The sequence below is a fragment of the Typopeltis vanoorti genome, chromosome 9 (assembly GCF_054136105.1).
Source record: "Typopeltis vanoorti isolate ZY-2024b chromosome 9, IOZ_Tvanoo_1.0, whole genome shotgun sequence".
NCBI lineage: Eukaryota > Metazoa > Arthropoda > Arachnida > Uropygi > Thelyphonidae > Typopeltis > Typopeltis vanoorti.
The window spans coordinates 106,936,860-106,962,912 of NC_143557.1; the positions used below are offsets into that span (position 1 = coordinate 106,936,860).

Sequence of the window (26,053 nt, forward strand, 5' to 3'; positions counted from 1 at the left end):
CTTGGCTCTTTATCCCATCATCTAAATGAAGAAAATCTGTGTGGATGGAGTGTTATTGAGCTAAAAAGCTCTAGTCATGGCTGGGTAACGGCAATAGCCGAGCCTCAGTTAAAACTTCATTGGCTACAGCATTGCCATTCGTTACCCTGGAAGTCCTAAAAAGGACTTTTGGCTTGACTTCGCATAATAACGTACCTATCGACTTATAATGTCAAGAATAAGTCCAATTGTTTAAAAAAAAAATTAATGGTGTTTAAGATTATATAAATGTTAAACTTTAATTTTAAGAGAATGTTAAAATAATTTATTATTTTTATTTAAATTAAAAATACAAAACTATTATATAAAAATATTTTTTTTTCTTTTTAATTATTTAAGTGAATTAAAGTGAATTTTATGTCGCATACTATTGTAAATTACTATAGGTTAAAAAATTGGCAGAATATCATAAATAACCTACTTGCATCCAAGTTGTATAAAATAAGTGATCATTTAATCCGTGGACAATTATTCGTGTTACTGCTTTCGGATTAAAACTTGATGTCCAAATACTCTCTTCATTTGTAACTTTCATCTCATAAAAATGTTTTGGATTTCTTCGGGTAAACAAATAAAAGCGAGTATCGATATCTTCTCTGGAATCAGGAACTAGACTTATTGGTCTGTACTTGGCATTGAAGAAAGGTTGGCCACTATCAAAACATCCCAAATCTTGTATACACCTCTTAGTTTTAGCACCTAAACGAACTGAAAAATAAACCACTTCTGATAAGTAGAAATAATAAGTGATGATAATTATAATAATTAAATCACTGGCAAAATTTGAAGAAACGTCGAAAAAGAAGGCGCATTGTGAAGTTCTATGCAAAAATAGAAAAATCAGAACTTCGTGGTAGATTCAAGAAGTTAGAGGTAGTCTTGGAAAAGAGAAAGTAGAGGAAGTAAGTCAGTGGGTGTCCTGGGAGAATACCGAGAAAAATGTAGAAAACTTGTGTAATAAAAGTGGTTAAACAAAATCATGAGAACACTTTGCTAAGAATATAGAAGATAAATGTTATCAAAGGGAAAATGCTCTGATTTCAAAGAAAAGGCTTAGAAACGGAGCAAAAAGAATATAAAAGGAATCGGAGAAAACGTGACAAAAACTGAAGATAAAGGCATTCTGGATGTCTAGCGCAATTACTGTTAAAGATTGTTAAAAGAAACAAGAAGTGGTAGAACAGTGGTAGAAATTCGAGCACTCAAATTAGGAGCAGATATTAATATTCGAGGTATAAAAGCCATCGGAAACTTGAATGCGGTAAATAATCTGAAATATTAGAATAGAAATGATCAAATAAGATTTTCGAAGTTTGGTAGTGGTTACACAGCATCATTCATGGTTCCAGTCAGAATGTAGAATGTTATAATTACCGAATAATTTCCTATTGAGTGTTGTAGGCAAGATCAATTATGCACGCAGAGTTGAGAAGAGGCTAAGAAAAATTGTGGAAGAGAAACTTGTTCAAGTCAAACATATACGTGTGTTATATACAACATCATATAACATATATACAACATCAACACATATATTTTTCCACCCGTAACTGGAGCTGAAGGATGCTTTCTCAGAATTAAACCAAAAACCACTCCAGGAATACACAAAATAAGGCTCACAGACCTTTTAATACACTTTGAACAAATAAATCGTATATTTCTGAGACTTGTGAAAATGATATTTATCACCGGTCTCCACACTGGTGCGATAATTGCTACTTACAAACAGGACAAAAGAAATCATACATAGAATTTTAGCTAACCTACTAGTCATCTCCAAAATTCTTGAAAAAATAGCATAAGAATTAGTTACAGAAATGCAGCATTATCTCAAAAAAACCAATACAGTTTCCAGAAAACAAAAATGCCACCAGGTTTTATGGCGTCCAAGAAAAGATATCTTGGACGCCATAAACAAACTCTCGATAGAAATAAGCAAGCTGTCGTTATACTTCTTGACTTAACCAAAGCTTTTTTTTTTTTTTGGCACACTTAAACATGACAAGACATGACTCACTCGAAATAAGAGGAAGACTACACAGCTGGTTCAAGAACTACTAACAACCAACACAGAGATCAACACCGCTTCTTCCAAACCACGACAAGATTTAAATGAAATAACTTACTTCTATCAAATTCAATTATAATGAACAGCAGGAAAACGCAGATATTAATGCATAGAATCCGAGAATCCTGCCTCTCCCCACCACCACCACTACACACCGTGTGTGTATATATATATATATATATATATATATATATATATATATATATATATATATATATATATATATATATATATAATTTAAATTTTCAATAGTAGAAAAAGTTAATTAGATTCGATGTTCGATCTGTTTGAATTTAAACCTTCGATGTAAACAGTTCGAACCACGTGGTTGGGCGCGTTAGTGTCTTCAAACGAACGCGGCTCTTAAGATCGGCCGATACATGCTAAGAGGCATTTTGTTTAAAACTTTCTTTAGATTTTTTAGGTATCGAAAAATTAATTATAGAATAAACCTGCTCTTATCTGTAACAACACGGAGACAAAAATATAAGAAATAAATAATCATAATTAAAAACCGTCTCGTATCTCCTAAAGACCTTACTGGTACTTCTGGGGTTATGGGAAACACTGCTTTAGATAGCAGACTTATTTTATCTAAATCATTACCCTGAGAATTTTAAAATTAATCGCTGCTTATTTTTAGATTGTCTAATTTCCGACTGTTTTGATTTCCTATTTATCTTTTCGTGCAATTTTATTTTTCTTAAGATGATGGTTATCTAAGTCTTCGTAGCTCAGTCAGTATAGACAAAGCCCTGGGTTCGATTCCCGTCCATGATGTGAGGATCCTTTATCTAGTCTCTTTCGACTAAAGGTGAGTTAACCGGTCTCGTGCGAAGGTGTGTGTGGGGGGGGGTTCTCTCGGAAACTCGGGTTTTTTTTTATCCCTCAAAACAGACATACTGGTCCTGTGAATACACACGGCTACAGTCATAAACGCTTATGGCAAGGAAGGCAACGGGAAACCACCTTGCTCATAATCATCTCTCCTAGTTTCAGCTGCAACCTCCTCAAGAGAGGAAGCCACAGGATTAGGATGGCTACCTACTTTAGGAGTTCCGAGTGCTTATATATATATATATATTATTAAAAACCTTTAATGACTGATACCGAGAGAAAAAAAAGATGACATGGTATATTTGAAAAGATACTACTAGTTTACTAGTTTCGTTGAATTGATCAACATCTTCATGTGTCACAATCAAAGAAATGTGTAAAAAATTACAGAGACTTAAAATTGCATTAACAGAACAAGTACAAAAAGACAGTAGCGTGTTTGAAAACAAAATGCGAGCTTGAGTTCCAAATAAACGTAGACTACGCGCTGTCACGAGTGCGCCAATACTGAACAGAGGCAACGTGTGCGTCAGAGAGATTGAAACTTAAGCTATTGTTGATATGGGAAGAATTTAGAGAAATTTCTCTAGATTCGACAATCTTTCTCTCGAGTTCATCATAGCACACATGGATGTTAGAAGTTTGAGTCCAGTTCACAATGTGTTGACGGCCTTCATCTGAGTTAACTAAAAAGAGAACGTGGCTAGAGAGAGCCCTGGCTCTAGTTCTGTTATAGGAGATATCTCTACGGTGTTCTTCCAAACGTAGAAGGATGGATTTAGCAGTCTGGCCATAGTATGGCTTTCCACAATCACATAAAATCTTGTACACTCCTGGAAACTGAGTTGGAAGATATTTCTCTTTAGGTTTACTAAGTATTGAACGAAATTTTGGGAGCGTAGTGAAGCAAGTTCTGAAGTTAAACTTCTTGAGAATCTTTGCCAGTTTTGGTGAAAGAGAGCTGATGTAAGGCAAAGAGATGAAGGCTTTGGGGGAAGAGGGATCTTCAGAAGTAGTTGAGTGACTGGGGGAAAGAAATTTGTCAATTTTCTTAGGAGAGAAACCATTATTAATAAAAGTTTTTTTTAAGAAAAAGTAGTTCATTTTCAATTTCTGTTTCTTCTGTAAGTAAAGATTTGGAACGGTGAGCTAAGGTGGAAATAATACCAAATTTCCACCTTAGCTCACCGAGCCAAATTTTTTCAAAATTTCTTCAGTTTTTCCAAACCAAAAAAAAAAAAAAAAAGTTAGATATCCAGTTTTTAATTTTTTGTTTTTGTATTAATTAGACTCGCAAATAGTCTTCAATGAAAACAAGAACTCTTAAATAAACTGCTAATCACTCAGTTGATTTTTGTTATCATTTAGTTTAGTTAATCATCACGAGATGGCACTCGCAACAATAGTGTGCAAGTCAAATGGCAAATGCCAATTAACTAGTTCGTGTCTATTCAATAGCCAATGACCGAGATATTGAAATTGTCATTAGCGTGACCTGATCCTGCCGGAAAATGATCAACAAATTCCATGGCTGCACAGGTAAATACTAATTGTATAATTTCCAATAGAAATGCTAAAATGCAACTATATTATCGATGCAAATGTTATCGCATGTCATCATACGCTGTCTTGCTCACTCACATTAATATATCTTTACAACACGTTTCTTAATGTGCGTTTATAATTAATACTATCTATATTTAATGCTATTATTTTTAATATTAGTCACTTTTTATTATTTATCGTTTAATATTAGTTTAATATTTAATATTAATAGTACTTAATAAAAAATTAATATTAAATTAATATTAAATATTAATATTAATATTAATATTTTAATATTAAATTTTAATATTAATATTAAAATTTAATATTAATAATAATAATAATAATAATAATAATAATAATAATAATAATAATAATAATAATATTGAGCTAATTCTTTTCAATTTGCTGTTTTCCACGCAAGAAATTTGTTCTTCCTATACACTTACATCTATTTCCCTTACAAAACCCCGGAAAACAAACAAAGAGACCCTCTACCCTTTTTTTTTTTTTTTGTAACTTCGACTCATGTTGAGAATCATTGTGGTTTAATGACTGACTTTGTACCTTTCAGGATAAAAAGTTAATAAAGGTTGTTGTCTGTAAGTTACGCTTCAACCGAAGCTACAAAATCTCTTTCCACTGAAACAAACTTTATCACTCTTGGTTAGCCAAGCACCCTAATTTATTATTTCTTGTACCAGTTTCTCTTCACAGAACACTGATAATATGAAACAATTTTGAGAAAGTTAAAAATTCCCAGTAATCGTGGGAATAATAACAGTAATCTTGCAATAGGTTGGGGGGAAAAAGAAAAAAAAAAGATAAGGTGGCTTAAAAACCATATATGTAAATATTCATCATTTATTCTTTATGAATCGGCATTTTTTAGGTTACTGTGAACAGTGTAGATTTTGTGTAGAAGCAAGTAGGTTAGTTTTTGAAGCAATTAGTTCTAGCTAGTTTATGAGAGAGGCGCGAATCACAATACAACGAGGTAATCATCACGGCTAGCAAACTGTTGATGATGTATAGTAGTCCATTTATCAATGTTGGGAACCGCTAAGGTGATGGGCACATCTGTCACTGTAATCAGGAGATTGAAACCCAGGACACAAAGGCTAATTCTGATAAATGCCTAAACTCCAATCCAAATGAAAGGCCAAAGCGTAAAAGTCAAGCCATCAGTAGAAAGAATACAAAAATACTCTCTCTATAAGCTTAATTCTTACGGAACAGTTGCTCTGTAATTCATCAGCACACCATTCCTTTATTTCGTTTTGCTTTGTTTTTAACAGGAGGTTCCCCAATATTGACAAGGAGTTGGAATAACGCACGCAAAATGAAAAAAAAAATAATAATAATAACTAGCCTTACAACACAGGAGATGAACATATAATACCATATCAAAATGTACCTTACTTCCATCTGCACGGCATCATTAAATATCTGTGTTCAGAAATACTCATTACCTTAAAGCTGTCAAAAAAATCTTTAATATCCTTATAAAATTTCGTTGAAGCATAGCCTTTAATATATCTTCTTCTCCCTTCTACGTATTAGGCCTACTGGCCTGTAATATCTCGACTATAACTATTAGCCTATTACGTAAATTAATCTGGATGTGATTAACTTGTGCAGGATAAGGATATATATATACTTATCCTGCACAAGTTAATCACATTCAGATTAATTTACGTAATAGACTAATAGTCTAATATATATATATATCGTAACAGGCTAATATATAGGGTGGCCATAAAATAACTTTCCCTCTTTGGAGTCATCTGTAGCTAAAACCAATAAACAGAATGAGACTAAATTTTATACTGAGACTTTTGAAGGCATGGGAAGATGATTTCTGCAAAAAAAAAAAAAGGTTTAATACCAAAAGTCACCGATTGGGGAAAATTTGGCGCTGGCAGAGCCGAAAGCAGCCAAATATTTGCAGTAAACGCAGGTAAAAAGGATTATGCAAATTTTACTGTGCGTACGTGAGAGCAGCGCCACCATTTCCACTTAAAAAGGGATTGGGAACGTTCAGGCAGTTATTCGAATGACTGACGAATTGTGCTCAATATGCGTCCTACCTTGCCTCAGCGTGCTTTACTTGTTAAGTTATTTTACCTTAAACAGTGCAATGCCATAGCGGTCCTTCTGGAATTTAGAAGGCTTCATAACCTGCGTACAGGTCCTATGTCAGCTGTAGCACTGTGAGCAATGATTAAGAAGTTTGAAGAAACTGGATCGCTAGGAGTTAGACCTGGCAGAGGACGCAGAGCAATGCAAGAAGAGACTGTAACAGATGTTACTGGTCAGCAGTCAACATACGTTAAAGGTCAGCATATTGAAAATCGTGTTGTGGTCCAGAGGACCCTGATTCTGATGAATAAAACATTATTTCCTGTGAGTTCAATCACTACATTAATTTCTGTGTCTCTCTCAAGTTGTTGTTTTAGTTTAATAATTATTATTATTATTATTATTATCATTGTAACGTGCCACATATCCAGCTGGAATTAATGACGCAGCTGTCGCTTACACGTCGAAATGTTATTCCATTTTATCTGCCTTTAACACTTTCATTGCCAAGCTGAAAATTGGAATTTCGTGTGGTGGCCAAATTTTTTTTATTTTTTTATTTAGTTAGCGACGTCCACGAGATAACGCGTGATCGGCCGTTTGGTGAGAACTCGCATCGCACGATATCGCGTGATTGGCAATGAACGTGTTAATGTAATTATCCGCTTATTTTCGGCTCCGCCAGCGCCAAAATTTCCTCTATCGCCGACTTTCGGTACTAAATCTTTTTTTCGCGGAAATCATCTTCCCATACCTTCGAAAGTCTCAATATAAAATTTGGTCTCATTCTGTTTATTGGTTTTAGCTACAGATGCCTCCAAAGAGGGAAAGTTATTTTATGGCCACCCTGTATATATATATTGATTAACATCATTTAAAATAATATAATATATATTTATAGTTATATTATAATTTAATGCAATTAATATCTTTATAAAATTTCGTTGAAGCATAGCCTTTAATATATCTTCTCTTCTCCCTTGTACGTATTGGACCTACTGGCTTGTTACAGATTATCTTAATCTTAAGCCCTTCTAAATCGTACTCGTCCTGAGGATAAGGTGACTAATCCTATGCCTCCCGGTATATTCTATGGCTGTAGCTGCTTGTGTTCACAGGGTCGGTTTTCCTGCTTGCTGGAGGAAAAACGACGCATAAACTGGGGAGAAAAACCCTGCTGTCCATGTGCCAGGCTAACTTGGCTATGTCTGAGAAAGATGCTAAACTCCTCACATCAGTGTCGGTAATCGAACCCAGGACACTCTTTTCCTAGGCATATGATTGCAAAGAGCAAAGCCACTCGGCTAACCGCACAAACTTAAATATATGACACATCTAATCCATGATAAAAGCAGATCCAATTTAAACATCTTTAGAATATCAGCTGTTAAAACAATAATGAATGTATGTTGGTTTTTTTTTCACTCTGTAGTAAAAAATAAAATAACATAAAAAAATGGTTACAATATTAATAGGATTATTTTAGCACTATGATACTCGTTCTTGGGCTCTGATGTACATTCTCATCTCTTCTAGGTGTTCTACAGAAGCTAATATGAAATCTACCTAGAACACATTTGGCAGTAGTGTTGCAAAGAATGTGATTATAAGCATATATTTAATTATTTTAGTTAACTTTTTTATTATAATACTTGATTTAAACCCTCCTGCGCGGTTAGCCTTAGTGACTTTGCACTTCGCAACCATATGCCTGGGGAAGGAGTGTCCTCGGTTCGATTCCCGTGAACGACGTGAGGAGCTCAAGGATCTTCCTCAGCCATAGCCAAGTTAGCCGGTCTTGGGCATGGCAGCAGAGTTTTTTCCGCCAGTTTATCTGGTGTTTTTCATCCCGCAAGCAGGCAAACCGGTCAGTAATACTGACCCAGCCATAGGTCTGATTCGTCAGTCTATGCCGGTTCCGGAGCCCGAATAAAATTTGGGGGGACTAGATGGTACCGTGAACTCCCTTATAAAGGGGGAACACTGTATCATCACAAGGAATTTATTTATTTATTTAAACCATTTGTAACTGGACTATTTAATTTGGTACGTTATGTACAACTAATGTGAAGTAAGAGAATTTTCCAGGATTTTTTTATCTTTTAATGCTCGGTTGACCAAGAATGCAATGCTTTACTGGAGAATTATTTATGTAGCTTCATCTGCACACAGTTAAAATAAGATTAATAAAGTCCAAAACGAATTCATAATCTCATCTCAGTACTTAACGAATAACAATCGGAATTGAGAGTATTAGTTCCACGCAGTACATAATCTACTAATATCATAAGCAGGAAGTTAATATCAACTGTGGGTGGAATTGAGCCACTGAGTTATGAAACACTGATACGGGAACTAGAGAGATTAGATGATCAATTTTCATGCATCACGTTCGCCCGAGTTCTCGATGACTATCAGCAAATAATAATGAAGGACGTTGTGTTGATTGCTGTCCCAGCTTTCGTTAATCATATTAAGTTATAATCTATTTTATGACTACGAAATAGCGGGTTACTCTTGTATGTGATTTAGGGGAAGGGCGGCGGAATTCTTTCCTGATTCCCTTCAGTAGTAGAGGGGACACTAGATATTAGTGGTATACCTCCTACTCACCCCTCACGAACACACACATACTTACATTTTTTTTTTCATGTTTTGTTGTCAATAGGTAGCAGTAGACATTTTTCTAAAATAATTAATTACTGGAATATCAGTTTTCCCGTTTTTGCATACCCTACTCCTATTTGGTTCTTAGTGACCATGTATTCCTATGTCACCAGATATACACAAGTGTTCGTAAATGTCCCAAAATAAAGAATCTTTATCGAATTGAATAAAGTCTTGAAAATCTATTTTAACCACAGTGTAAAATTAACACACCCTCGCAAACAAGTTTAGCTATGATTTTACATGAGAGACAGCAGTTTACCATCAAGTATGCGCAAACGCAAAGAATGAAAGGTGTCCAATCCTGTCTTTGACTCATTTCCTTTAGACACAATTGACTGTTGTCCTCTCAGATAAGTACGGATGTATCTCGTTTGGAACTTGTAGCAGAGGATTTAACATGAAAAGTATAGTATCAGACCAAATGTTCAGTTGAAACAATAATAATAATAAATAATTATTTTATTTGTGTTGGAAAAAATACGGAACATAATAAGAATGAAGAATATAGAAAAGCATTCGAATACAGGTGAAAAAAAAAAAAATAATAATAATAATAATATATATATATATATATATATATATATATATATATATATATATTATTATATTATTATATATATATATATATATATATATATTATATATATATATATATATATATATATATATATATAATTTCAGAAAAAAATACTAAAATGACTTTAGCATTATAAAAAATTATAGAATTATAGAATTATAGTATTATAAAAAATTTCTTTATAACGCAGACTTAACTTTATTTCCTAAAGAAATTTGTATTTCGGATAGAACTATTGTAAGATTTACCTGAAAATTAAATAAGTAAATTTAGTTGTGAATTGCCCGGAGTTCTATGAACTGATAAAAATGAGACGCTTTTTTTTTTTTTTTTAAAGAAAGTTCATTCCTCTGAAAAATATGCATGGTACACTTAAAGTGAATATATATTTATTTGAAGTTAAACATTTCATTTTTCCTTGCAATTTTTTATGGTCGATATTGATGTCGTATATTGTTCAAGAAATATGGTAACCAACCCTACTTTTGGACAGTTGTTAAGTTCATCATCATCATCATCAAATTCCTGCCATGTACCCTCAAGGGGTGTACAGGATATGACAGTACTACATGAAAAAATTACATCATTACTAACTTCCTATCTACAATTTTCCTCCAAATCAGTCTGTTACTTGTCAAGACTCCAACATTATCAGATCTTATATTTCTATCGTCTAAGGCACTTTGTACCGTATCAATCCACCTATATCTTGGTCTTCCTCTGGGTCGTTTTCCTGCCAACCTGGCAGAGAACACTTGTTTTGCTAATCTTTCCTCTCCCATTCTATTTAAGTGACCATGCCATCTGAGATTAGCTCTGCTAACGCATTCCTGGATGCTGACAATGTCAAGTTCTTTCCTAATATCCTCATTTTTAATATGATATCACCATTGATGCCATCTGTTCACGCCTCTAATCTTTCTCAGGACTCTCATATCTGCGGTCTCTAGTCTTTGGTCAAGTGTTTTACTTCTGACCCAGCTCTCAGATCCATAAGTTAAAATTGGTTTGAACACAGTCTTGTATACAGCTAATTTAGTGTTCCGACTAATTTCTTTCTTATTCCATATGAATTTATTCAATTGACTTCCCACGATACCAGCTTTGCTGATTCTGTTGTGTATTTCTATATTTAGTTTACCATCTTCAGTAAAATTTGTGCCTAAGTAGCTGAAATGTTTTACTTGTTCCACAGGTTCTCCATTCACAACACAGTTGACATTTTCAATGATTCTGCCTATTTTCATTGTCTTTGTCTTTTTATTGCTGACCTTCATACCATATCTATTACAACAGCTATTCAATTTAGTCAGAGAATCTTGCAGACTTGTAGCGGATTTATTTAGAAGTATAACATCATCCGCATAAAGCAAAGAGCTGACATTAACATCTCCAATTTTGATATCAGGTTTAATACCACATTCCTTCATAATGTGATCCATATAGATAATGAATAACAGAGGGGATAATGTACATCCTTGTCTCACACGAGATTTAACATTAAACCATCTTCCTGTACTTCCTTCAATTCTAACTGCTGAGTCACAACTCAAATAAAGACTAAGTATTGCTTGATATAATGCCCCATTGACACCATATAACTGTAGCGTATTGAATAGCTTCTCTCTTGGCACCTTGTCATATGCCTTTTCCAAATCGACAAAACTTAAATACAGATCTTTGTTATATTCCCATGCTTTCTCGACTATTTGTCGCAAAGTGAAGATCTGATCCTGACAGCCTCTATTTGGCCTGAATCCAGCTTGTTCTTCAACAAGCTTTTCTTCCACAATTCTTCTCAACCGTTTCTCAAGTATACTTGCATAGATCTTGCCAGGAACACTCAGTAGGGAAATACCTCTGTAATTCTCACATTCAGTTTTATTTCCCTTTTTATATATGGGTACTATGAGAGCTCTACTCCAATCATCGGGAATTCGTCCCTCTGTCCAGGCTTTCTGAACTATGCAGTGCAGCCACTGTAAGACTCTTATACCACCATACTTCAGCATTTCTGGTCGAATATCATCTACTCCTGCTGCCTTTCCACATTTCAAGCCTTTGATGGCTTTTTCTACTTCAAGTATGGATATGTATACCTGACTGCATGCCTGGTCAGTGTTTTTTATCACTGTGCTGTCATCACTGCTTGTTTCATTTAGCAGTTTTCAAAGTAATTACTCCATACTTCAAGGATATCTTTTTCTCCTGTTTTCATTTCACCTTTATCATCTCTAATTCCTTTTACAGCACTCTTTCCTCCATTCCTAAGCTTCTTCAACAACCTCCAGAATATTTTGTCACCTTCTTGATATTTATTTTCTATATTCTTGCCAAAGTCCTCCCATGACTTTTGTTTAGCTAGTTTTACACACTGTTTAGCTTTCTTACATTTGTCTCTGTATTCTGTAAGAGTAAAAGCTGACTTATTTGCCAGGAACTTTTGATATGCTTTCTTCTTTTCCTTCACTGCCTCTTTAACTTCCTGTGTCCACCAGGGAGTTCTGATTTTTTTATCCTTGCAGACAACCTCACCACATGCCTCTCTGGCAGAATCAATCAATGTTTCCTTCAGAGTTTGCCACTGAATCTCCAAGGTTTTATTCCTGTTCTCAAACTCTTTCATTTTCTTTTCAATAATATTTCTGTATTTTAGTCTACAGTTCACATCTGAGCGCTGCTCAACTTTTATTCGCTTTAAAACTTTCTTACATGTTATTCTTTTCAATATGAAATTCAATTTTATCCTGCTCAAGACTAAATAGTGATCACTTCCAATTTCAAATCCTCTGTACACTCTGGTGTCCTGCACCAGGGAGAAAACATCACTATCAGCAATAACATAGTCAATGAGACTTTTCTTATTCCTAGCCTCTTCTCTCCATGTGAATTTGTGCACATTTTTATGTTGGAACATGGTGTTAGTAATAACCAGTCCATGTCCTGAGCAGAAATCCAACAGATATTTGCCATTATTATTAGCTTTGCTCTTTTCTCCAAATTTTCCCAAAATATTTTTGTATGTCTCACAATCATTTCCTACTCTACTATTTAGATCCCCAACAAGGACCAACTTTTCCTTTTTCATTGCGTCGGTTGCTTTTTCTAAAGCTTCAAAAAATTCCTCCACTTCTACCTTAGTAGAACCGTCTGTGGGACCATAGGCACAAATAAGTCTCATTGTCCAGTTCCCCATTCTCATATTTGCCCACATTACTCTACTTGAGACTGACTGCCATTCAAGAAGATTAGCCTCGTATTTTGTGTTGAATACTATGGCTACTCCTTTTCCTTGATTGTCATTTCCTGAATATAACATTTTGTATTTATTGCTCAGAAAGATCTCACCAGTTTTGGTCTTTTTTGTTTCAGTCACCCCTATTATGTCGATCTGGTACTTATCTAATTCCTCAGCTAGCTCCATTTCTTTGCCATTCGGGCTTCTTATGTTGATAGTACCGATCTTTAACTCTGGTGATGTTGAGTTGGGGTTTGTTTTCAGATTTGTTCCAGTAGCTGACTTTTCGCTGTTCGCCCTGGTTCCCTGGCGAAAACAACGGGGGCCTTGTTTAACCGGGCGACGCCCCAGCTGGCATGAAATTTTGTCATTTGTACCATCATTTTTTATTTTGGTTTAACCAATAAGAATACAATTTGGTCGGCTAAATCCCAAATTGCCAGCCCATCCTCGTTCGTTCAGTATCAAAGTAGATACCCAACAGGGTACACCACGAGAAGGTGAGGATTGGACATTAGGTCAGAAGCCCTGGTCGGTTCTCCGCATTCCTTTAAAGGCTATGTGGAGGTCTCCTCTCAGTTATACAGCTTTGACCCTTAAGCACCAGTTGTTAAGTTTAAAGTCTTAATCAATTATTAGGTATAAAAATTATGGATTTATATATCAACTTCTAAACAGAATAACTGAGCAAACATTTCACTAGTGTAATTTAAATATGGAAAACATCCAACGACCAAAACATTGTTCATTTAGGTTTACAATTTCATATTTTATTTTGCTGATATATTATTTACAACTATATCCACAGAGAATAATTACATTTAATTACCTACAAATATATCTGAAGTTTTAGTTTTCACTCTTAACATTTTCCAATGAGTTTAATAATAAAAAAAATGTTCGTTACTCACTTTGTTTTTCAACTGAATATTAGATCTGGTACTATAATTTTCAACTTAATTCCAAAGATTATACTTTAGAACCGCCTTTAACTTTAACATTAGTAAGTTTTGACTAAAGGAAATGCGACAAACAAGGAACTTGCGTTGGCGTTTTCTTATTAGAAAGGCCCCGTTATACTATTTTATTAATTTCACACTGTTGTGCGAACATCTGAGGAACCAATAGGGTTTAGGTGGATGTGGGTGATGTTAGCCTTCGCTACAATGATCCCTTCCACCCTCTCCTCCAGAAAATGCCCGGTCAGTAAAGGGAAGACAGCAAACGGTGACATCACTCATCACCCCTTTACTGACCGGACATTTTCTGGAGGAGAGGTTGGGGGGACGTCATTGTAGGGAAGGCTGCCATCACCCATATGCATCTAATCCTATTGGCTCCTCCGCTCATTACAAGCCTGTGATAACTGCAAAAATGGAACAGAAGGGGGGTGGGGGGGATCAATGATATGAATTTGTTCATTAAATTATAAATCCATGACAATTCATCACATAATTATACCATACAGCAGACGCTATCACTTTTAATCAAACCCAATAGTCACAAATGTAAAAAATTCTTAAAAATAGATTAACTAAGTTTATTTTAAATGAACTTTCTTTTTTTCCCATCCCACAAGTTTTGACATGTAGTGACAGACCTGGACACTTCAAAACATCAAAAGGTCGTAAGATTACATTTTCTTTTCTTTTCACACAATTGTACATGATAAAAGTTTAAAATTAAGTGACTGCCAGTCGAAACTTATTTCACAACTTTACCACCCATAATATTATAATATGGGGGAATTAAAAACAGAGGCCATATCAAATAACGTAATTGTGGTTTTTGTGAATAAAGTATAAATGAACTGAAAAGTGACAATTTTTTTACTATATCAGTAGATATTTCCAGCAGACTAGAACATAACAGTTGTACTTAAAGTGTGACTGTTAGAATTTGGTTATTTTACAGAGAGACAATAGATATTTTAACCGAACATGTTACTAAAACTCTTAAAAAGTTTGGTGTAGAAAATAAAAAGGTATCGTACTGTGCAGATAACACAAATACAAATTTTGGGAGAGTGAGAAGACAGGATAAACTAATGTTCACGCAATATAACAAGAAGAAATAGGCAGAAAACTTTTATGATGCTTTCAAAAAATAAAGAAAAGGTACATTTTTATTTTATTTTCACACATTTGTACATGATAAAATTTTATTTTAAAAATATGACTGTCAGTCGAAACTTTTTATCAAAACTTGACAACCCATATTATTCCATTGGGAGAACAAAAAAGACAGACGAGATAGCTAATAACGTCAAGAGTAACATTATCAGTACTTATATTTCTCTCTTCTTGTGTACCTTTTGCTATGTCAATCCATCTACATCTTGGTCTTCTTCTGGATCTTTTTCCTGCCATCCTGTCAAAAAACACTCCTTTTTCTAATCTTTCCTCTTTCTTTCTTTCTGTATATTTAACTGATAACTATACCACTAGAGATTAGCTCTGCACATTCTTGAATGCTAAAAATGTCAAGTTTCTTTCCTAACATCCTCATTTTTAATGTGACACAACCATTGATTCCATCTGTTCATTCACTCCCATAATCTTTCTCGGAACCCTCATATCTGTAGTCTCCTGTCTTTTATCAAGTATTTTATTTCTAACCCAGCTATCCTATCGTATCCTAATTTACTCACGCGTAGACCTACACATTTTACCGTGTAGGTATTCGGAACCGAACTCCTACAGAATAAGTTGTTACTCCTTATTCCTCAGGTGTCCTATATCTGTAGAAGCGTGTGTTCATGGGATCGGTTTGCTTGTTCTGGGGGGGACCCTACCTCCGTATGACCAGCTAATTCACCTTTAGTCGAAAGAGACTAGATAAAGGTTTCTAAAGTCCCTGTTGGTAATCGAACACAGGTCTTTCCTACCAAAAGGCCTCGCTGAGCTACGGAGGCTCTAAGCTCTAATCCATCAGTCAAAATTGGTGAGAACACTGTCTTGTATACAACTAGTTTAATGTTTTGAATAATTTCTCTTATACTATATAAATTTATTTAGTTGACTTCCTACCATACTGGTTTTGTTGATTCTGTTGTCGATTTCCATATTTATTTTTTTTTTAAATCAGTTAATGCCTTTTATTCCCTTATAGGGAGTAGGAAAGGCCTCTATACCCTATCTAGCTTTTGGAGACTGAGTGAGCAGTTCAATCTCCACCGGTAGCCAATCAGAAATAGCTGGCACATGTCTATCACTAATTATAGCAGCCAGAGATTTTCTTGAGTTTACGGGATAAAAAACCAGAGTTTCCGCGAGGAAAAACCCGCTCGCCCGTGCCAGAGATCGACTAACTCGGGAATCGGTCGAAGAAAGACTTAGAAAAAGTTCCTCCAGTCGGCGACTAGACTTGAACTTAAGTCTGACTTCAAGCGACCAAGCGCCACTTCCACTGAGCTACACAGGTTTATAAGTTTTTTTTCTTCGAATTTCGTAAAAAATATTTAATTTAATTTGTGATTTTCATGCCAAATTTATTACAGCAGTTATTTGATTTAGTCAAGGGATCCTGCAGAATTGTCCTGGATGCATTTAAAACTATAACATCACCTGCATAAAGTGAAAAGCCGACATTAACATCTCCAGTTTTAATATCATGTTTAATACCACTTTCCTTCATAATGTGATCCATATAGATAATGAATAACAGAGGGGATAATGTACATCGTTGTCTGACACCAGATTTAACATCAAACCATCTTCCAGTACTTACTTCAGTTCTAACTGCCGACTTTCAACTCAAATAAAGACTAAGTATTGCCTGATATAATACCCCCCCATTGACGCTATATAACTAATTTTTTGAATAGCTTTTCTCTTGGCACCTTGTCGTAATCCTTTTCCAGATTTACAAAACTATCCATAAAACTTAAATTAGATTTCTGATATTCATAAATTTACTGATAATTTCACTCAAAAATACTCAGAAAAGAGTAGTTGTATTCTTTATCTCAATTGTGTATGCGCTGCCAATCGCGTGGGAACGCAAGTGTTCTACAAACCTTGAAAAACCTTGAACTCTTGGCAATATTCTAATTAATTTATCTGTATATCGCATCGACACCCTCATTGTCAACTGCACACGAAGGTTAATAGGTCAACGAGTGAAATTACGACAATGAGGACAAAGCAATATCTCAAGTCATTTCATATAATATATGAAACAGAATTAACGAAATCACGTTTCTTTATCAGTACAGTGAGGTTAAATATAAACTTTGCTTAATGCTCTAGAATTTCTCTTAAAAAAAATGCAGTCATTTATATTTTCGTACCATATTTAATCCAGTTAAACATGCATTTTATTGAATTCAAAAATGGTGAATTAGGTAACAATCAGCTAGTAAAAACTACCGACGCGCTCTAAAACAGAAATATGAATCAAGACCTGCCTCTCAGTGACCTACTAAATAAAACGTGACCTAACTTTATGCCGATTTGATAAAAATGACCTGTTAGGTAATTTACGTTACCCTATGCAAAGAGTAGATTGCTTAATATATTAGTTTCCGAATCTATGTAGAATTGTTCCCACAGCTCCATATAAGGATTTTTTTTTTTCCCTCCTTACTTCCCTTCTTTCTATTAAATAATTTTCACAAATACAATAAATATTTTATTAAACTAAATTTATAAATATATACGTTATTATTATTAATTTAAATATGTTTATGATTAATAAATTCTGAATTCTTGTGGCTTGGAGACGATAATGACGTCATGCATATTAATTTCATTTTTCCATGGAATTAATTTTTTAAAAATAAAAAAGCAATTTATATTTTCTTTAAAATTTAATTAAATATTTGAAAGCTTTTTTACTTTAAATATTTCTAAAAATATTTCCTACACCTTTAAGCACTTAATATCATAATATTACAATTAAATTATAACAGTTTCTTAAGTGGTCCCCATGTGGTGGTCGGGATAAGAATAGCCCCAATGTAGCTCATGCATGTCGCACGAGGCGATTAAAAATTGGCACTGCTGGGAGGGTAATGGATGGCAATGCTGTAGCCAATGAAGTTCTAACTGAGGCTCGGTTATTGCTGTTACCCTTCTGCAATGATCAGAGCTTTATATAGCTCAATAACATCCTATCCTTACATTGTTCTCTACAGATAACGGGGAATATGAAAAGCATTTTTGTTTCGCCCTTCTAACCAGTCTTTTAAGGACTTAAGCGGTGGCTGGGATAAGAGTAGCGCCGCTGTAACCATGCACGTCGTAAGAGGCGACTAAAATGGAAGCAGAGTTTTGAGAGCTTCGCTCTCTTAGGTTTCTTCCTGAATTTTGCTCCTGGTCAGGAGGCGCTTAGATTTCGGGGAGCTTTGCCTGAGAGAGCATTTTTAATCTCTGGGGAGGACATTTTCCGTCGTGGTCCATGAGGGGGCCTTGTCGGTGGATGCTTTTCCCTAGAATATGAGCGGTTCTACTCAGTGGCGGGGGGGGGGGTGTCACTGAGTTGGACGGTCTTTCGACTTCTCGTAGGGAGTGGTCCGGGGGATCGTCTTGATTTTTAGAGGTGGCTTTACTTAAAAATCAAACTGTAGCCCATGCATGTCGCACGAGTCGACTGAAATTGGTACCCAGAGAGGGTAATGGATGGCAATGCTGTAGCCAATGAAGTTTTAACTGAGGCTCGGCTATTTGCTGTTACCCTCCTGCCATGATCAGAGCTTATAGCACTATATAATGTCCCAAAATAAAGAATCTTTATCGAATTGAATAAAGTCTTGAAAATCTATTTTAACCACAGTGTAAAATTAACACACCCTCGCAAACAAGTTTAGCTATGATTTTACATGAGAGACAGCAGTTTACCATCAAGTATGCGCAAACGCAAAGAATGAAAGGTGTCCAATCCTGTCTTTGACTCATTTCCTTTAGACACAATTGACTGTTGTCCTCTCAGATAAGTACGGATGTATCTCGTTTGGAACTTGTAGCAGAGGATTTAACATGAAAAGTATAGTATCAGACCAAATGTTCAGTTGAAACAATAATAATAATAAATAATTATTTTATTTGTGTTGGAAAAAATACGGAACATAATAAGAATGAAGAATATAGAAAAGCATTCGAATACAGGTGAAAAAAAAAATAATAATAATAATAATAATAATATATATATATATATATATATATATATATATATATTATTATATTATTATATATATATATATATATATATATATTATATATATATATATATATATATATATATATATATAATTTCAGAAAAAAATACTAAAATGACTTTAGCATTATAAAAAATTATAGAATTATAGAATTATAGTATTATAAAAAATTTCTTTATAACGCAGACTTAACTTTATTTCCTAAAGAAATTTGTATTTCGGATAGAACTATTGTAAGATTTACCTGAAAATTAAATAAGTAAATTTAGTTGTGAATTGCCCGGAGTTCTATGAACTGATAAAAATGAGACGCTTTTTTTTTTTTTTTTAAAGAAAGTTCATTCCTCTGAAAAATATGCATGGTACACTTAAAGTGAATATATATTTATTTGAAGTTAAACATTTCATTTTTCCTTGCAATTTTTTATGGTCGATATTGATGTCGTATATTGTTCAAGAAATATGGTAACCAACCCTACTTTTGGACAGTTGTTAAGTTCATCATCATCATCATCAAATTCCTGCCATGTACCCTCAAGGGGTGTACAGGATATGACAGTACTACATGAAAAAATTACATCATTACTAACTTCCTATCTACAATTTTCCTCCAAATCAGTCTGTTACTTGTCAAGACTCCAACATTATCAGATCTTATATTTCTATCGTCTAAGGCACTTTGTACCGTATCAATCCACCTATATCTTGGTCTTCCTCTGGGTCGTTTTCCTGCCAACCTGGCAGAGAACACTTGTTTTGCTAATCTTTCCTCTCCCATTCTATTTAAGTGACCATGCCATCTGAGATTAGCTCTGCTAACGCATTCCTGGATGCTGACAATGTCAAGTTCTTTCCTAATATCCTCATTTTTAATATGATATCACCATTGATGCCATCTGTTCACGCCTCTAATCTTTCTCAGGACTCTCATATCTGCGGTCTCTAGTCTTTGGTCAAGTGTTTTACTTCTGACCCAGCTCTCAGATCCATAAGTTAAAATTGGTTTGAACACAGTCTTGTATACAGCTAATTTAGTGTTCCGACTAATTTCTTTCTTATTCCATATGAATTTATTCAATTGACTTCCCACGATACCAGCTTTGCTGATTCTGTTGTGTATTTCTATATTTAGTTTACCATCTTCAGTAAAATTTGTGCCTAAGTAGCTGAAATGTTTTACTTGTTCCACAGGTTCTCCATTCACAACACAGTTGACATTTTCAATGATTCTGCCTATTTTCATTGTCTTTGTCTTTTTATTGCTGACCTTCATACCATATCTATTACAACAGCTATTCAATTTAGTCAGAGAATCTTGCAGACTTGTAGCGGATTTATTTAGAAGTATAACATCATCCGCATAAAGCAAAGAGCTGACATTAACATCTCCAATTTTGATATCAGGTTTAATACCACATTCCTTCATAATGTGATCCATATAGATAATGAATAACAGAGGGGATAATGTACATCCTTGTCTCACACGAGATTTAACATTAAACCATCTTCCTGTACTTCCTTCAATTCTAACTGCTGAGTCACAACTCAAATAAAGACTAAGTATTGCTTGATATAATGCCCCATTGACACCATATAACTGTAGCGTATTGAATAGCTTCTCTCTTGGCACCTTGTCATATGCCTTTTCCAAATCGACAAAACTTAAATACAGATCTTTGTTATATTCCCATGCTTTCTCGACTATTTGTCGCAAAGTGAAGATCTGATCCTGACAGCCTCTATTTGGCCTGAATCCAGCTTGTTCTTCAACAAGCTTTTCTTCCACAATTCTTCTCAACCGTTTCTCAAGTATACTTGCATAGATCTTGCCAGGAACACTCAGTAGGGAAATACCTCTGTAATTCTCACATTCAGTTTTATTTCCCTTTTTATATATGGGTACTATGAGAGCTCTACTCCAATCATCGGGAATTCGTCCCTCTGTCCAGGCTTTCTGAACTATGCAGTGCAGCCACTGTAAGACTCTTATACCACCATACTTCAGCATTTCTGGTCGAATATCATCTACTCCTGCTGCCTTTCCACATTTCAAGCCTTTGATGGCTTTTTCTACTTCAAGTATGGATATGTATACCTGACTGCATGCCTGGTCAGTGTTTTTTATCACTGTGCTGTCATCACTGCTTGTTTCATTTAGCAGTTTTCAAAGTAATTACTCCATACTTCAAGGATATCTTTTTCTCCTGTTTTCATTTCACCTTTATCATCTCTAATTCCTTTTACAGCACTCTTTCCTCCATTCCTAAGCTTCTTCAACAACCTCCAGAATATTTTGTCACCTTCTTGATATTTATTTTCTATATTCTTGCCAAAGTCCTCCCATGACTTTTGTTTAGCTAGTTTTACACACTGTTTAGCTTTCTTACATTTGTCTCTGTATTCTGTAAGAGTAAAAGCTGACTTATTTGCCAGGAACTTTTGATATGCTTTCTTCTTTTCCTTCACTGCCTCTTTAACTTCCTGTGTCCACCAGGGAGTTCTGATTTTTTTATCCTTGCAGACAACCTCACCACATGCCTCTCTGGCAGAATCAATCAATGTTTCCTTCAGAGTTTGCCACTGAATCTCCAAGGTTTTATTCCTGTTCTCAAACTCTTTCATTTTCTTTTCAATAATATTTCTGTATTTTAGTCTACAGTTCACATCTGAGCGCTGCTCAACTTTTATTCGCTTTAAAACTTTCTTACATGTTATTCTTTTCAATATGAAATTCAATTTTATCCTGCTCAAGACTAAATAGTGATCACTTCCAATTTCAAATCCTCTGTACACTCTGGTGTCCTGCACCAGGGAGAAAACATCACTATCAGCAATAACATAGTCAATGAGACTTTTCTTATTCCTAGCCTCTTCTCTCCATGTGAATTTGTGCACATTTTTATGTTGGAACATGGTGTTAGTAATAACCAGTCCATGTCCTGAGCAGAAATCCAACAGATATTTGCCATTATTATTAGCTTTGCTCTTTTCTCCAAATTTTCCCAAAATATTTTTGTATGTCTCACAATCATTTCCTACTCTACTATTTAGATCCCCAACAAGGACCAACTTTTCCTTTTTCATTGCGTCGGTTGCTTTTTCTAAAGCTTCAAAAAATTCCTCCACTTCTACCTTAGTAGAACCGTCTGTGGGACCATAGGCACAAATAAGTCTCATTGTCCAGTTCCCCATTCTCATATTTGCCCACATTACTCTACTTGAGACTGACTGCCATTCAAGAAGATTAGCCTCGTATTTTGTGTTGAATACTATGGCTACTCCTTTTCCTTGATTGTCATTTCCTGAATATAACATTTTGTATTTATTGCTCAGAAAGATCTCACCAGTTTTGGTCTTTTTTGTTTCAGTCACCCCTATTATGTCGATCTGGTACTTATCTAATTCCTCAGCTAGCTCCATTTCTTTGCCATTCGGGCTTCTTATGTTGATAGTACCGATCTTTAACTCTGGTGATGTTGAGTTGGGGTTTGTTTTCAGATTTGTTCCAGTAGCTGACTTTTCGCTGTTCGCCCTGGTTCCCTGGCGAAAACAACGGGGGCCTTGTTTAACCGGGCGACGCCCCAGCTGGCATGAAATTTTGTCATTTGTACCATCATTTTTTATTTTGGTTTAACCAATAAGAATACAATTTGGTCGGCTAAATCCCAAATTGCCAGCCCATCCTCGTTCGTTCAGTATCAAAGTAGATACCCAACAGGGTACACCACGAGAAGGTGAGGATTGGACATTAGGTCAGAAGCCCTGGTCGGTTCTCCGCATTCCTTTAAAGGCTATGTGGAGGTCTCCTCTCAGTTATACAGCTTTGACCCTTAAGCACCAGTTGTTAAGTTTAAAGTCTTAATCAATTATTAGGTATAAAAATTATGGATTTATATATCAACTTCTAAACAGAATAACTGAGCAAACATTTCACTAGTGTAATTTAAATATGGAAAACATCCAACGACCAAAACATTGTTCATTTAGGTTTACAATTTCATATTTTATTTTGCTGATATATTATTTACAACTATATCCACAGAGAATAATTACATTTAATTACCTACAAATATATCTGAAGTTTTAGTTTTCACTCTTAACATTTTCCAATGAGTTTAATAATAAAAAAAATGTTCGTTACTCACTTTGTTTTTCAACTGAATATTAGATCTGGTACTATAATTTTCAACTTAATTCCAAAGATTATACTTTAGAACCGCCTTTAACTTTAACATTAGTAAGTTTTGACTAAAGGAAATGCGACAAACAAGGAACTTGCGTTGGCGTTTTCTTATTAGAAAGGCCCCGTTATACTATTTTATTAATTTCACACTGTTGTGCGAACATCTGAGGAACCAATAGGGTTTAGGTGGATGTGGGTGATGTTAGCCTTCGCTACAATGATCCCTTCCACCCTCTCCTCCAGAAAATGCCCGGTCAGTAAAGGGAAGACAGCAAACGGTGACATCACTCATCACCCCTTTACTGACCGGACATTTTCTGGAGGAGAGGTTGGGGGGACGTCATTGTAGGGAAGGCTGCCATCACCCATATGCATCTAATCCTATTGGCTCCTCCGCTCATTACAAGCCTGTGATAACTGCAAAAATGGAACAGAAGGGGGGTGGGGGGGATCAATGATATGAATTTGTTCATTAAATTATAAATCCATGACAATTCATCACATAATTATACCATACAGCAGACGCTATCACTTTTAATCAAACCCAATAGTCACAAATGTAAAAAATTCTTAAAAATAGATTAACTAAGTTTATTTTAAATGAACTTTCTTTTTTTCCCATCCCACAAGTTTTGACATGTAGTGACAGACCTGGACACTTCAAAACATCAAAAGGTCGTAAGATTACATTTTCTTTTCTTTTCACACAATTGTACATGATAAAAGTTTAAAATTAAGTGACTGCCAGTCGAAACTTATTTCACAACTTTACCACCCATAATATTATAATATGGGGGAATTAAAAACAGAGGCCATATCAAATAACGTAATTGTGGTTTTTGTGAATAAAGTATAAATGAACTGAAAAGTGACAATTTTTTTACTATATCAGTAGATATTTCCAGCAGACTAGAACATAACAGTTGTACTTAAAGTGTGACTGTTAGAATTTGGTTATTTTACAGAGAGACAATAGATATTTTAACCGAACATGTTACTAAAACTCTTAAAAAGTTTGGTGTAGAAAATAAAAAGGTATCGTACTGTGCAGATAACACAAATACAAATTTTGGGAGAGTGAGAAGACAGGATAAACTAATGTTCACGCAATATAACAAGAAGAAATAGGCAGAAAACTTTTATGATGCTTTCAAAAAATAAAGAAAAGGTACATTTTTATTTTATTTTCACACATTTGTACATGATAAAATTTTATTTTAAAAATATGACTGTCAGTCGAAACTTTTTATCAAAACTTGACAACCCATATTATTCCATTGGGAGAACAAAAAAGACAGACGAGATAGCTAATAACGTCAAGAGTAACATTATCAGTACTTATATTTCTCTCTTCTTGTGTACCTTTTGCTATGTCAATCCATCTACATCTTGGTCTTCTTCTGGATCTTTTTCCTGCCATCCTGTCAAAAAACACTCCTTTTTCTAATCTTTCCTCTTTCTTTCTTTCTGTATATTTAACTGATAACTATACCACTAGAGATTAGCTCTGCACATTCTTGAATGCTAAAAATGTCAAGTTTCTTTCCTAACATCCTCATTTTTAATGTGACACAACCATTGATTCCATCTGTTCATTCACTCCCATAATCTTTCTCGGAACCCTCATATCTGTAGTCTCCTGTCTTTTATCAAGTATTTTATTTCTAACCCAGCTATCCTATCGTATCCTAATTTACTCACGCGTAGACCTACACATTTTACCGTGTAGGTATTCGGAACCGAACTCCTACAGAATAAGTTGTTACTCCTTATTCCTCAGGTGTCCTATATCTGTAGAAGCGTGTGTTCATGGGATCGGTTTGCTTGTTCTGGGGGGGACCCTACCTCCGTATGACCAGCTAATTCACCTTTAGTCGAAAGAGACTAGATAAAGGTTTCTAAAGTCCCTGTTGGTAATCGAACACAGGTCTTTCCTACCAAAAGGCCTCGCTGAGCTACGGAGGCTCTAAGCTCTAATCCATCAGTCAAAATTGGTGAGAACACTGTCTTGTATACAACTAGTTTAATGTTTTGAATAATTTCTCTTATACTATATAAATTTATTTAGTTGACTTCCTACCATACTGGTTTTGTTGATTCTGTTGTCGATTTCCATATTTATTTTTTTTTTAAATCAGTTAATGCCTTTTATTCCCTTATAGGGAGTAGGAAAGGCCTCTATACCCTATCTAGCTTTTGGAGACTGAGTGAGCAGTTCAATCTCCACCGGTAGCCAATCAGAAATAGCTGGCACATGTCTATCACTAATTATAGCAGCCAGAGATTTTCTTGAGTTTACAGGATAAAAAACCAGAGTTTCCGCGAGGAAAAACCCGCTCGCCCGTGCCAGAGATCGACTAACTCGGGAATCGGTCGAAGAAAGACTTAGAAAAAGTTCCTCCAGTCGGCGACTAGACTTGAACTTAAGTCTGACTTCAAGCGACCAAGCGCCACTTCCACTGAGCTACACAGGTTTATAAGTTTTTTTTCTTCGAATTTCGTAAAAAATATTTAATTTAATTTGTGATTTTCATGCCAAATTTATTACAGCAGTTATTTGATTTAGTCAAGGGATCCTGCAGAATTGTCCTGGATGCATTTAAAACTATAACATCACCTGCATAAAGTGAAAAGCCGACATTAACATCTCCAGTTTTAAT

General features: G+C 34.9%; 1 protein-coding gene across 1 annotated transcript in view; it reads right to left on the reverse strand.

Annotated features, from left to right (window-relative positions):
• LOC150103392 (pancreatic lipase-related protein 2-like) overlaps positions 1–13,922 on the reverse strand; it is a 33,182-nt gene extending 19,260 nt beyond the window's left edge. The window contains exons 1-2 of the mRNA XM_090398465.1: positions 13,883–13,922; positions 461–747 (exon numbers count right to left, since the gene is read on the reverse strand). Of these exons, the coding sequence (XP_090254591.1) occupies positions 461–747; positions 13,883–13,922 (327 nt within the window). The remainder of the gene's footprint in view (positions 1–460; positions 748–13,882) is intronic.
• Positions 13,923–26,053: the final 12,131 nt, after the last annotated feature.